Genomic DNA, 14417 nt, shown 5'->3' with positions numbered 1-14417 from the left:
TGGGAAGGGCTTTGGTGATGGATTTTCAGGATCTGCCGCATAAGGTGTAAGTGAAGGTAGTAGCCCTAATCTATAGCGCCATTCTTTCCACCTTGTAAGTGCACAGGACTCATTGGACGCTCTCGTGGGATGCTTCTTAGGTGTATCCGGAAATTCAAACTTACATTTTAAGTCACACAGTAGTAGTCAAAAAAAAAAAATCCTCAATCACATATGCCAAAACTTTCCTTACTTCTTTATTTGGAATACCTCTAACTTCCCAACTTTACTGTTTTCATTCTGATGAGTTAGTATCAGATTAAATGAACTGAACCTGTTAGGCAGCACCCCCAAACCCCCTGACCGTGGTAGCATGCGCACCGGCTCTGCAGTGGGATCTGTGTTAGCTGTGTGACCTCTGGGAAGGGGGCTGCCCTCCAGGTGATGGCGTGCTCTGGGGAAGCCGCGGGGTGGGAAGAGGGGGTGCTGCACATCCGCTGGATTGCCCCAACTCTCACCTTTGACTTACATCTGGTTTATAGTTCTTGTTTTTTTCTTTCCACTCAACTTTACATTTTGAAAATATTTAGACTTATAGAAAAGTTAGGGCATGGTATTTTAAATGTAGTTTTTATTTTTTTAATCAAAATTATACTCGAGCTAAGTTTAAAAGGTCAAACAGTAATGCAAAGCTCATAATGGAAAAGGGGTATGTACCTCTTCTCTCCCCAGCCCTTATTCCTACTCCTAGTACCAGCCACTTTCAACTCTGCTGTCTACTTTATCTTCTCATTTATAAATGAAATATTTATGCCCCCTATTTTAATATTTCATGTTTAGATGATGAATTATGAGAGTTTAGCTCTCACATCTGTTTTCTCACACATACGCACACACACTCTTTTCCGCCATCATCATCTTAAAATGACTTCATCACACTCTCCAGTTAAATCAGGAGTCAGTGTTTACCTTCTTATGAAAACATAATCACATGCATACTACCTATTGTACTCTGATTATACTTCTTTTTTCCTTCTGTGTTGTTTGCTATTTCTTAAAAATATATCTATCAATAATCCATGTATGAACTCTGCAAATAAATATAAAATTCTTGATACTCTTCTATCATATCAGATAATTTCGCAGTTCCTTTTTTTCCCCCCTTGGTGACATACCTCCAAAAGCTGCTGGTCTTTCTGCCCAAATAAAGACTGATCTGCTGCGCAGATATTGTTCTGTAACTCCCCTTACATTTTAGGAGTTCTCTTCTGAGAAAGGGTGAGTGGGATGTTGAAAGCTTGCATATCAAAAATGTCTCTACTTGTACATTTGATTTCTAATGTGACTTACATGGCATTCAGCTTCTGCTGTGTACCAAGTCACCCCAAAATTTGGTGGCCTGAACCGCATCCACTTATGTAGCTCGTGCTTCTGGTACTGGGGTCAGCTGGGGCTCACCTGTGCAGCTGTCGGTCAGCTAGGCAGCCGTGCTGCTCAGGATGGTGGCTGTCCGATGTGGCAGGGGAGGTGCTGTGGCCTGTGTCTTTCACCATCCAGGCTAGTCCAGGCTAGCCTGAGACAGCAAAGGCGCGCAGGGGCTCTAGACATTGTTAAAATATTAAGATTCCCTACCCATTAACATGAAATATATGTCCTTTAATTTCAGGTGTCTTTTGATGTTCTTTAATAGAATATTCTAATTTTTCTTACAGATTTTGTACATCTTTTATAAGGTGTGTTTCCAGCTACCTTACAGTGTTTTTTTTGGGGGGGGGTAATATAGATGTTTTTCTTTCTTTTTTTTTTACAATTCATTTTTTAGGTGGATGAGAATGTTGTTGACTTTTGTATTTTGATCTTTTTCCCATCAACTGCACTGGCCTCTGAACTCTGTAGATAAATTTCAATAGTTTCTCCCCCCTCCTCTTTTTCTCCCTTCCTGTGTCTTTCCTCTCTGTCTTTGAATGTAGATTATTATATTCTCTGCACAAAAAAAAAACAGTTTGGTCCGTACCCTTCCAGCTCTTGTACCTAATTTCTTTTCTTGTCTTACTGATTTAGGTAGGCCCCCGGGGTAGGACTGAATAAAAATTTAGTCTTTCTTCCTAAACCTTTTATTACCTGGATGTCGGACTGCCAGAATTGATCTGCTGGAGCCAATTATCTTTGCTCTATGATTTTTATCTCATTTTTCTAACTGTTCTACTTTTAAAATCACAATTTCATTGATTTTTTCACATTTTTGTTTGAAATTTTAATATTTTTATTTTGTAAGTGCTCTGTGTACTCTACTTATTTCTCATAATAACATGGGTACAGTTTTGTTTTTCACTGCAGATTTTAAAGGTTTGGTTTTTTTCTCCCTGCTGAATTTTATTTTTGCAAATCCTTTTTTTTTCTGGATGTTTAGTTTGGATATTATTATTTGTTTTTCATGGTAAGGGTTTTCTACAATATTTGTTGATCTTTTTCTTTTGTATTTAAGAATGAGACACCGAAACCAGTTGGGAGCTTTTGGTGAGGGCCAGGCCTTCATTGCTGGCGGCTGCCCGCCGGGGCGGGAAGAGCCTGCCAGCCTGTTCCCTGGAGACAGACACTTGTAAATGTCAGTACTTGCAGGTCATTCCCATTGGCCTGTTTGATTTTTTCATAAAAAAGCCTGAAAGGTTTATAAACCTTTTCCACAAAGAGTAGTTTATGATGTTCCTTTATTTTCCCAAAATGAAATCCATAGAAATTATAACCTATCTACATACACATACACAATCCCCCAAATCAACATAATGTCTTAACTGTAACATAAAGTAGAAACGAAGGGAAAGTGTGTCCCAGTGGACACGTGCGCAGGAAGGACTGCACTGGAAAACATAACAAAGTATCTCAGACGCTCGCACTTATCAGTAGGGCCGCAAAATGTGATAGCCTCAAATGCTACTGAGTGACATCGTGTTTACTAATGTGCTTTTCCAAAGAAATGAATAAGGTTTCAATGACTAAAAAGCAAAATTGTTCTTCCTTTAACAGGGCTGTGTTATTCCTGAGAAAGGAGGCTCTGATAATTATGAACAAGTTTTTCACTGCGTGGTCATCTGTTAGAACATTTGGAATTGTGCAGGACACAGGATGGACTTTCGTGTTTCGGGCTGTAGGCTGTGTAGTGTTCCTGGCCTGGGCCTCTGAGGGCCAGGTTTGTCTTCCCTAATGGCTGCGATGACCAAAAATATCCCCACACATTTTTTAATGTTTCGTGGATACAGTACCACTTGCCTGGAGAACCAATACTTCAGAAGAAAGGGAATATTAACCTTGTTCTGTGAGATTTATATTACAACTAATGATGTTAGGAAATGCAGTTTGTTTTATAATGTGTTTCAGTCCATTTTCTAATGACTGTGTCATGATGGGCTTGTGGTATGTCGCAGATTATAAACTATAGGGTGAAAGCACATTTTTCAAGCACATTTGAAGATAAGGGTTATTAGGAGTTACATTGATAATTACAAGTTTAAGTGCTGTCTTTATATATATTAAGCTTTATTTTATAGATACTAATCAGAGAACATTGACATGAGCATTCTCATTCCAGGGAAAATTTTTGTATCTTCATAAAGAGAGTCTTTGAAAATGTCTTCCAAGGGACTTAGTTTCTTTCTATGGTACTTTTCTTTTTTCTCCCACTACCTCCTTCCCCTCACCACCCTCATTTTTAAATCTTCAGGCAGAGAACAGAACAGCACAAAAATATGTGTGGCTTAATTCAGTATAAAAATTATCTTAGTTTTTCCTCTAGTATTTGGTTTTAAATATTCATGTTTGATGTTTCTTTGCTTTTAGGAAGGCTGGTTTCGGATAGCTGAAAATATGGGATTTCAGTGTCTGAAGATTGAGAGCAAAGATCCTCGGCTCGATGGGATAGACTCGCTTTCCGGAACCGAGATTCCCCTGCACTACATCTGCAAGTTGGCCGCTCACGCCATCCACTTGGTGGTCTTCTACGAGAGGAGTGGCAACTACCTCTGGCACGGCCATCTACGACTCAAAGGACACATTGACAAGAAATTTGTTCCTTTTCGAAAGCTACAGTTTGGTCGTTATCCGGGAGCTTTTGACAGGTGAGTTTGGGGTCTAAAGCGGAAACGTGAAACCTGAATTGTGTGGTCATGAATTCTTACTCTTTTATATATATATATATATATACACATATATACACACACACACACATATATGCATATATATGTATGTGTATATATATGTATATATATATATGTATATGTGTGTGTGTGTGTGTATAATAGGCATGTCATATAACTCAGTTTTGAAATGTAAATACTCAACAGGAAGAAACTCAGGCACAGGTGCACCGGGAAATGTTTATAAGAATGTTCATGGCAACATTGTTCTGGATGCCCCCAAACAAAGCACTGCGTAATCATTCAGTGAGTAGTGTTGTAGAGCAGGGAGAGGAATGGCCTGGTGCTCTGAGCAACAACATAGATGAATCCCACGATGTCGGGGGCAGAAGCAGGCATAGAATAGTGTAAATCTTAGTATGGCATTTATAAAGACTTCAAACACAGGGTAAAGTATGTTCATAGATGTATACTAAGGTAGTAAAAGTGGTCAAAATGTACAAATTTCCAGTTATGAGAGAAATAACTTCTGGAAACGTAACATACAGCCAGGTGGCTATAGATTTGGGTTATACATTTGAAAGTTGCTAAGAGAGTAGGTCTCAAAAATTGATACCTTAGGTAATCAAAAATATGCTTGACGTTTAGCTCTTTTGCTTATGTTGTATATTTTGAAGAGGCTGTCAGTGCTACTCAGGATTAAGTCCTTATAACAAATCTTAACTTTTGTTTTCAGGCCAGAATTACAACAAATCACTGTTGATGGACTAGAAATTCTCATTCCAAAAGACCCAATGCACTTTCTAGAAGAAATGCCACACTCTAGGTTTATTGAGTGTAGGTATAAAGAAGCTCGAGCGTTCTTTCAGGTTAGAGATAACCACATATTACAGTTTTTAAATTAAAGGAAATGTGTTTGTAATATTTTGTTGGGGAGGGAGATGAAGGGGATTATGGAAAACCGGTAGAAAACATTTTTTGATTCATCCATTTTCTTTTGGATTGTTTTCTGTTAAGTGTTTAAAAAGTAGACTAAACATTAGTAGACTATTTAACATCATTTGATAGTCATGGAGACCTTGTTTTATATGGACAGGCTTTGGTAGGTTTGGCACTGGCATCTGCTCTCAGCTAGGTCAGCCGTGAACTTCGTGGGGCGTTCTGTTCCTGAGGTGCTCCGGCCGGGGTGAAGCCACTGCAGAAGGTGGACCATGTGAAAAAATCATGGAAAATAGTTCATGGAAAATGCAGTTTTTAGAGGGTTGGCACTGAGTATGAAATTTTTTGTTTATGAAGGTTTTTGAAGATAAATGCTACACAAAGACCAAGTGCTTTTGAACTTTATTCTGCTGCTCTCGCTTTCAATTCAGTAAACATTTATTGAAAGCCTGTTTCCCAGACACTCTGCTGACCCCGGGGATGTAAAGACGGTTTTGAAGGGCATGGAATTACAGCTCTAAAAGATGACATGCAACAGAAATACTGGGAAAACAGTGAAATTTACAGTGGGGTTTTGGTATCCCGAGTCTTCCACCTGCCTTTTGGGGGTGGGGGGCATTTCCTTCTAAGAAAGCTGTGTCCACGAGCACAAGAGCATATGGAGAAACGTACCAGCCATGTCATCGCGGGTCAAGTGACCAGCACCAACAAATGCGAGGCTTTGCTGATAGGCTGTGCTGGCCCCAGGACCTAGGCCTCATGGTCCAAGTGAGCCTCCCTCACCCTGGTCCCTCACTTGTGTGACTGCGGAGCTGTGCAACACCCCCAGTCCGCCTCCTGGACGAACAGCTGGAACACCACGCGTGCGGATGGGCCTGCTCCAGTAGGCAGGCACCGCCCATCAAATCCCCACCACGAGGTAACAAGAAGCAGAAGAGGTGTGGTCTGAGGCTTGAACTTGACCATTTACTCCTTCTGCCTGAAGGGAGTTGGTTCTGGCTGCCACCTCTGTCATAGTAATTATCACAGTGAATTGCCAATGTCGTGTGCCCCTACTAGGTTATGTGAACTCCTTGGTGGCAGACATCTTATTTTACTCACCCTTGGAGCCCCAGTATCCAGCATGGTACCTGGCACAAAGGTCCTACAGTCATGGCAAAATGCACAAAGGAAAAGGTGCTCATTTGAATTGGATGATTTTTAGAGACATTTGTTAGTTAGAGCTGCTCATTAGTTAGCAGGCATTTGCCCAGACTCATCTGCTAATCTTTGTGGGAAGGCAGCGTAAATGTGAAATGTTGAGAAATCACGAAGATAGTATCATTTTTTTAACTTCATATTTTCATTCTTTTGAGATTGTTAGGGCAAAGAATCAGTGTTTGAGTAAAGAGAATGGATGACTCAGAGGGCTTTTCAGTTTATTGTAGCCTCACAGTTGTGGTATTTAAAGTACCATCACAGAGCAAGACTGTGAGGCCATCTGCAAGTTTCTGTTTGTAACGGGATCACGGGGAGCTTTGTGTTCAGTCCTCACGGCGTTATCTCTGTCCTTCCCGGCAGCAGGACAGACTCGTGATTCCTCATTTGTTTTTTTTTTCTCTCGTGCTAATGTATTGGTATTACTAATATAGAGTGCCTGATGGAATTAATAACTGTTTAAAATTTTTATCCTCACAAGTGTTTCATTCTTCATCATTTCTTATGTTAGAACCATGTTTAAAAACACCATGATTAAAAACCATGATTGAAACTTTTTCAAATTAAAGTGGAGATACCTAAGTGAGCACTTGATGGCGCCAAAGCACCTTAAACACATGCCTGGTACAAAGCAAGCAGAATCCAAAAATCTCACAAAGCAGCCTCCAACTTTTTAAAAATGATGGTGTGCTTTGAAACATTCTCAGACTTTTATAAAAGTTGAAAATACGATACAAATGGTTTCTTTTTTCCTGAACCATTGGGAGTAAGTCATAGACCTTATGCCCTAAAACTTTAGTATTTCCTAAAAACAAGAATATTCTTTAGAGGTCTTAATACAAAATTTAGGAAATTAACACATAGCTTATTACCATTTAATCTCCATTCACGTTTTTCTAATTGTCCCAATAATGCCCTTTATGTCAAAAGGATTCAGTTTAACATCACCTGTTGTATTTAATTTTCTCATCGCGTTAGTCTCCTTCCATCTTAAAGAGTTTCATAGTTCTTTTTTGACTTCTCATGACTATTCTACTTTTGAGGATGTTAGGCCAGATAGTTTGTTGAATGTTCCCTTGTTTGGGGTTTGTCTGGTTTTTCCTCACACTCGCGTCAGGTTACACAGCTTTCCCAGGAATAATACAGACACTGTGTGGTGCCCTGGCTTCTCACCCTCACATCGCACCCCTTTGCAGTCCAGCTTCCGTTGGCATTCAGGTCGACCACTCCGCTGAGGTGCCGTTTGCTAGCTTCACACCTGTGAAGTTTCTCTTTTTTCACCTTGGCAGTTAATAGCATTTAGCATGAAGCTACTTTAAAACTATGTAAAATAGTAAAATATTTACATAAAAATATGTAAATACTGTCAGTATCATCAGACCTTCAACCTAATTGTTTATATCAGTATGAACTCATGGTTTTCTGTTCTTTCGGTTGTTTTCATTATTTTGGTCCTAGAATTGTTCCATTTGGCCAATTGTATAATGTGGCCATTGGGAACCCCTTCACGGTGGCTTCCGTGCCTTTTTGACATGTCTCCATCATTTTTTGAGCACTGTCTTGCTTTTTGGCACAGATATTCAGGGTTTATCTTGTCCTTTCCTTGTCGTAACCCTGGAATCAGCCATTTCTCTGAGTACTGGTACGTGTTAGAAGCCAAGGTCCGGATGCCAGGGGTGCTCATTGCTGCTTGGGCTTTGCTGCACACAGGTCCTCCAGGAGTAGAGTGTGTGTTGTTTATTTCTGTATCTACCTATCTATCTATCCATCTGCATGAGTTCATATTGATATCTCCAGTCTAATCAATTTATATCCATTAAACAGCATACAGTTCATTTCTACTTTCGTGACTCCCTTAGCAGTGAGAAACCTGATTCCTGTTACACTTAGTGTATTTACTTACTTGTTGGGTCTCCCCTCATCTCTGTTGCCCCCTGTCCTGTGTGGATGCTGTCCTTCCCCTGCTCTGGCTCAGACTCCCACACTGGACCGCCCCTCCGTGTGGGCACCCCCACCACTTGCTCAGGCTCCGACCCTCAGACCAGGCCGGCACTGCCCGTCTGCTTGCTCTGCCTCACGTGACGGCTCTAGTTTTGAATAGTGGAGGAGGCAGGGCGGGTGGTGGGATGGGGGAGAGGGCGAAGTGCTCTCCTAGCTTACTTTGCTTAGTTTTTATTTATTTCTCAATCTACCGAGCAGATTAGAACTAAGGTAATGTACATTTTTCTTCACTTGATTTTGGTAATTATCAAAAAATAACTAATGAGCTCCAGTCTGTTAAATTCCAGTAAAAAAATAAGCAGGGAATATGGCAATGTCCAGACACCTGGCCTAAGAATACCTTTTGCTTCAGATACACCAGTAGCTCTCAGAATTCGCCTTCTTTTTCTCGACTTAGCCAGCCCGCTGCATCTGTGAAGTGGAGGAGGGAGGTGAGAAAGGTATCAGTCTCATCCTGGTTCTGTTCCTTCCCCTTTAAACTTGTCTTTTAGAATCTTCTCCTGTAGACTTATTTTACAGGATAAGTGTGTGACTAACAGGCAACCCTGAAGCTTCGTTTTTATGATAGAAAAATATATGGGGCTGATTTTCAAACTTAATTCAGATGTCACAGAAACGTTTCTAGGCATGTAGAGATGGCTGACTCTGTCATATCTGCAGCAGTACCTCGAAGACAGCACGGTGGAAGCTATGGCCTTTCGGAAGAGCGCGAAGGAGGTGCTGCAACTCGCAGCCAGAACGTTAAAGAAATTGGGAGTGCGGTTCTGGCTGAGCAGCGGGACTTGCCTAGGTAACTTCCTGGTTGCTCACCTTTGTCTTTGTGTCATTTCGTCCTCTTTGGCTTCAGGGATGGCGGCTTGCAAGGACAAAATGTCAGTGATTGGTTAAGTGTCGTATGTATAGATAGAATAAACACAGTGCAGGGAACAGGAATTTATTGATTTCCTTAAAGAAATTAATTTCAGAAACATAAGAGTGAGTTAGGAAGGCCATACTTCTGTTTACCAAAAATTATAATTCACGTGTATAAAAGTACATTAAACATGTGGACTACATTGGATTCTGATTAGCATTTTATTATTTCTATCCCAATTTATTGTTGCATTTTTAACAAACTGTTCAGCTCCTTTACTTACACATGACACAAACAACTTGCTTGCGCCAAAAGTTTGTACTGAGAGAAAAATTGAAGGGAGGGCCATAAGGTCTTCGTCACCCTTCTCCGGGTCCTCCATGGTACCACTGATTGGACATACCCTATGCCTTACCATGTTCTCTCCATTCAGAGATGGGGAAATGCAGCTTCTAGAGTCTGTAGGCAAGTTACTGTTCAAGTCTGAGAAAGGTTCCTGGATCTCTTTCCACTGTGCATTGGATCAGATTCTTCGGAATTTCGAGTATTTTAGAATCTTAAATGTTGTTATTTTCATTTCCTCTTATTTATAACTGCAGTTGGTTATAGCTGGGTTCTTTCTTGTTTATAACTGTATTTATATAAAATTAATTCTGCTTTTATAGGAGAACCATATAATTTATTTCTAATTCAAGAGACTTTTGAGAGTGAAAAGGAGACCCATTAATAATTATGTTGAACAACAGCTATAAACTGGGATATTTGGTTATCCTGTTAGACTCTCAAAAACTCAACACGGTTTTCTTGATGAGGAGCATAGAGCTAGCATAAGCCAAAAAGAGAGAGAGAGAGAGAGAACTGTATTTTGCTCTGTATAGTGCATACTTTTCCCCCAAATTTTTGAGGGAAAAATAAGGATGTGCATTATATGTAGGTAGCACCTGAAATTCTTTGTACCTGCTCTTGTGTTTTGTAATTATTTGTCACATAAAATTTCTTATACCGTAATATGTTCAAAAATAAATGCTAAAATTCCTTTCTAATACAAGAAACAAGTATCTAAATGTGAATGAATGAATGAAAATTAAAGTTTTGTTTTTCTGAAAGTTTGGGCCAAAAACGTGGGTGCGTATTATTCACAGAAGCGCATTGTACATGGCAAAATATGGTGCCTCTCACACCCATGTGATATATACTTTAAGGTTTAACTTTTTTGAAGCAGAATGTTTCATTTCTCATGACTGTATATGTCATCAGAAATATTTCTTAATAATTTGTCATGATTTGTTTTGAGTTTTCAGCCCCATGTTTATTTGTTTTTTTCCACTTAAGGGCATTTATACAATGGGGGCACTTAAGAGCCTTTCATTCTGCTTTTTAGCCTCACCCAGGGACATTTGTTTGTTGTTTTTAGATAGAGATGAAGAGAAAGAGAGAAACATTGATCGGTTGCCTTTTCGTACACTCCCTGACCAGGGATCGAACCCACAACATGGGTGTGTGCCCTGACTGGGAATAGAACCTGAGACCTTTTGGTCTAGGGGATGACCCTCCAACCGAGCCACACTGGCCGGGGCAACAGCCTTCCATTTTTAATAGTTTATGATTCTTTTGCAGGTGTGGTTGTCGATTTTTCTCAAACTATAGGTGAGACACCCTCATCCTTGGCTTCTAAAGATTCATGTTAAAATAAAATGAAAGTTTAGAATTCCAAACAGTATTGCTCAATAGCAGTACTGTTAATTGTAACATTAAAGATTATTGTAGACACTTATTTAGCTTTTAAATAATTTGGATGGAAGTCTTCAAAGGATAATAGGGGAGACCAAGGAGCCCTTAGTAATGTTAAGGTATAAATGGTTTTTTTTTTTAGATTAGTACTATAGCACCTGTTGAGAAGTAAATGCACAGTAAATAACTAGAAATACTTTTTGACAGAATGCTGAAAATTGAGGTTGATACCACTCCTTTTTTTTTGTATAACCCATCAGACATGAGCTGTTCAGAGCAGTTAACTTCTACAAATTATTACTCAGGAAAGGGATGTTGTTTAAGCAAAATAACTAAATTATGTATTTTTAGCTTATCTTAAAAGCAGGCTTCATCCTTAAAGGTTTCTAATTAAACATTCTCAAAATAAATTTAAATGTTTTTAGTTTCATTTTATTTTTGACTAGGCTATTTCAGTTGTCCCAATTTTTCCCCTTTGCCCCCCTCCACCCAGCACCCCCCACTCCCTTAGGCAGTCCCCCTCCTTTGTTCATGTCCACAGGTCATGCATATAAGTTCTTTAGCTACTCCATTTCTTATACTTGGGCTTGACATCCCCCTGCCAATTCTGTAACTAACAATTTATACTTCTCAGTCCCTTCATCTTTTCCCCATTCTTTCACATCCACCTTTCTTCCCCACTGGCCACCATCCCAATGATCTCTATGTCTATGATTCTGTTTCTGTTCTTCTTGTTTGCTTAGCTTGTTTTTGTTGATAGTTATGTATTTATTGCCATATTAGTGTTCATAGCTTTGATCTTCTTTTTCTTAAATAAGTCCCTTTAACATTTCATTTAATAATGGTTTGGTGATGATGAACTCCTTTAGCTTTACATTATCTTGGAAGCATTTTATCTGCCCTTTGATTCTACATGATAGCTTTGTTGGTTAGAGTAATCGAACATTGTAGATCCTTGCTTTTCATCATTTTGAATACTTGCCAATCCCTTCTAGCCTGCAAAGTTTCTTTTGAGAAATCAGCTGACAGTCTTATGCAAACTGCTTTGTAGGTAACTCTGCTTTTCTCTTGCTGCTTTTAAGATTCTCTCTTTATCTTTAACCTTTGGCATTTTAATTATGATGTGTCTTGGTGTGGTCCCCTCTTCATCCATCTCGTTTGGGACTCTGTGCTTCCTGGACTTGTATGTGTATCTCCTTTATCAAATTGGGAAAGTCTTCTTTTATTATTTTTTCAAATAGATTTTCAATTTCTTGCTCTCTCTCTCTTCTCCTTCTGGCAGCCATTTGATGCAGTAGTTGGAACACTTGATGTTGTCCCCGAGGCTCCTTACACTGTGCTCAGTTTTTTGGATTATTTTTTCTCCTTGCTGTACTGATTGGATATCTTTTTCTTCTTTATGTTCCAAATCATTGGTTTGATTTTCAACTTCATCCACTCCACTGTTGATTCCCTGTAAATTGTTCTTTATTTCAATTAGTGTGTCTGTCCTTCATTCCTGATTGCATCATTTTTATGCTTTTGAAGTACCCACTGAATTCCTTGAGCATCCTTATAAACCAGTGTTTTGAACTCTGCATCTGATAGACTGCTTATCTCCATTTTGTTTAAAACTCCAGTTCTTTTTCTGGAGTTTTGTTCTGTTCTTTTATTTAAGCTCTATTTCTCTCCTCGTTCTGGCAGCCTCCCTGTGTTTGTTTCTATGTATTAGGTAGAGATGCTTTGACTCCATGTCTTGGTAGTGTGGCCTAATATAGTAGGTGTCCTGTAGGGTCAGTGGCACAGCTGCCCCTATCCCCCAAGCTGGGTACTTGAGGTGCGCCCTCCTTGTGGGCTGAGTATGCCCTTCTCTTGCAGATGAGTCTTGATTGCTGTCAGCAGGTCAATGGGAGGGATTTACCCAGCTAAGACAGCTGGTAGGACTGGCTGTGACCCTTGGTCCACAAGCACCGCCCTGCCTGGCTTGTGGAGATGGTTGGGTGGTGGTGTCTGATGTGGTCTGTAACTGTCTGCTGCATGTGCAGGTGCTAGAGTTTCCCAGGTGGTACAGGCCAAGGTCAGCCTCCACCTGCATTCTTTCCGGGGGCACCTTGGCATAAGCTATAAAGCAGTCTACAGATGGCTGCTGCTAGTGCCTGGTCTGGGTCCACTGGATAAGTGGTAACAGGGGCTGGGCTCAGCTCTTCCTTGTTTGAGCAGATTTAGGAAGATCTGAAGCCTACACCTGGCCCAGCCCTTCATGTGGAAGTCACTGTTACCAGTTTGGGTGGGCCCATAAGTTGGGTGGAGCAGGCCTTTAGAATCATCATGGCAGGGGTTAGCATGTGAGCCAGGTTGACGGAGACTCAGATACGGTGCCATGAATTGTGGCTTTGTGTGGGGAAGGGCTCAGAAAAGGTACAGGGGCTGCTGTCTGCAGTCCTGTCTGGGAGCTGTCCTCCAGCTCTCGCCCTGATACCAGAGGAATGATACTTCAGTTCCTCCCCATATGGCACCAGTGCCCTTAAAGGTGCTGCCCCGGTGCTGGAGGCCAGAGGGAGTGAGTCTGAGTACGTCCCTGTGCAGGGCCCTCCCAGAGGAGACACCTGAGAATCCCACGGGTTCTTCTGCCAACCCAACTCCCGCTGGTTTTGACAGCATGAAGTTATGGGGATTATCTTCCAGGTCCTGGAACCCAGGGCTATGTTGTCTAGTGTGGAGCTGGGACCCCTCACTCCTGAGGTATCCCTTGGTTTTATATCCACCACAAGTGGGTTTGGGACCAGCCCATTCCATGTATCCATGCATCCATATCTCCATCCCTCCTATCCATTTGGATGAGTGTGGTTTCTAATTCCTTAGTTGTCAGACTTCCATGCAGCTCGACTTTTTTGACCGTTCTGAGTGATGTTTGTTCTGTAGTGTGGCTGTAATTTTGCTGTGGTTGTGCAAGGAGGTGAGCCCTGTTTACCTAGTTACCTATGCGTCCATCTTAACCAGAAGTCTAGTTTTCTTAAATGGATGGCCCACCTAACATTATTAAAGCTAATACTTTATTCAGAAATTAAAACACATTATGAAAATTTTTAGGGTGCTTAGTGCTCAGTCCAGTAAAAGGAAGGAAGGGCGGGAGGGAGGGAAGGAGGAAGGAAAGAAGGAAGAAGGATAGATAGAAGGAAGGAAGGTGGGAAGGAAGGAAGGAAGGTTGGTCGGTTTGGTTTTTTAACAGATGGGTCGTATAACTACAGACTTAGTTTGGAATGTAATTTTTAAAATATAATTTTAGTAAAGCACTCTAACTCTAATCCTATGAAATAAAATCCACTCTTACAAAGATCATTCATTATAACAATGACTAATTTTTTTCCAAACTTGAGTTTTTTAAGTTTTCTTACTTTTTTCTTATTTTTTAGGATGGTATCGACAGTGCGGTATTATTTCTTATAGTAAAGATGTCGACATAGGAATTTTTATACAAGATTACAAATCTAATATTATTTCAGCATTTCAAGATGCAGGACTTCCACTGAAACACAAATTTGGGAAGGTCAGTACTAATAATCTATTTTACTTCATAAGTAACATGTCTCAAAAGTAAAGTTTGTATT

The 14417-nt window shown here is 40.3% G+C and overlaps 1 protein-coding gene across 8 annotated transcripts in view; it reads left to right on the top strand.

The window, feature by feature from the left end:
- Nucleotides 1–14417, top strand: part of FKTN (fukutin) — a 43175-nt gene that overhangs the window by 11263 nt on the left and 17495 nt on the right. For 7 of the 8 annotated variants that reach the window (XR_008389920.1, XR_008389921.1, XM_037152701.2 and 4 more), the window contains 4 exons: nucleotides 3814–4091; nucleotides 4846–4978; nucleotides 8907–9036; nucleotides 14223–14356. Coding sequence is in view for 6 of the 8 variants with exons in the window: in XM_037152701.2 (XP_037008596.2) it covers nucleotides 3814–4091; nucleotides 4846–4978; nucleotides 8907–9036; nucleotides 14223–14356 (675 nt within the window). In the remaining 2 variants the exon portion in view is untranslated. The remainder of the gene's footprint in view (nucleotides 1–3813; nucleotides 4092–4845; nucleotides 4979–8906; nucleotides 9037–14222; nucleotides 14357–14417) is intronic. The other variant, XM_037152702.2, reaches the window with a different exon arrangement.

This window comes from Artibeus jamaicensis, unplaced genomic scaffold (assembly GCF_021234435.1).
Source record: "Artibeus jamaicensis isolate MK-2021 breed Jamaican fruit bat unplaced genomic scaffold, CSHL_Jam_final scaffold_1964, whole genome shotgun sequence".
NCBI classification, from domain to species: Eukaryota; Metazoa; Chordata; class Mammalia; order Chiroptera; family Phyllostomidae; genus Artibeus; species Artibeus jamaicensis.
The sequence above is the reverse complement of the archived record's forward strand: the minus strand, read 5'-3'. Positions and strand labels throughout refer to the sequence as shown.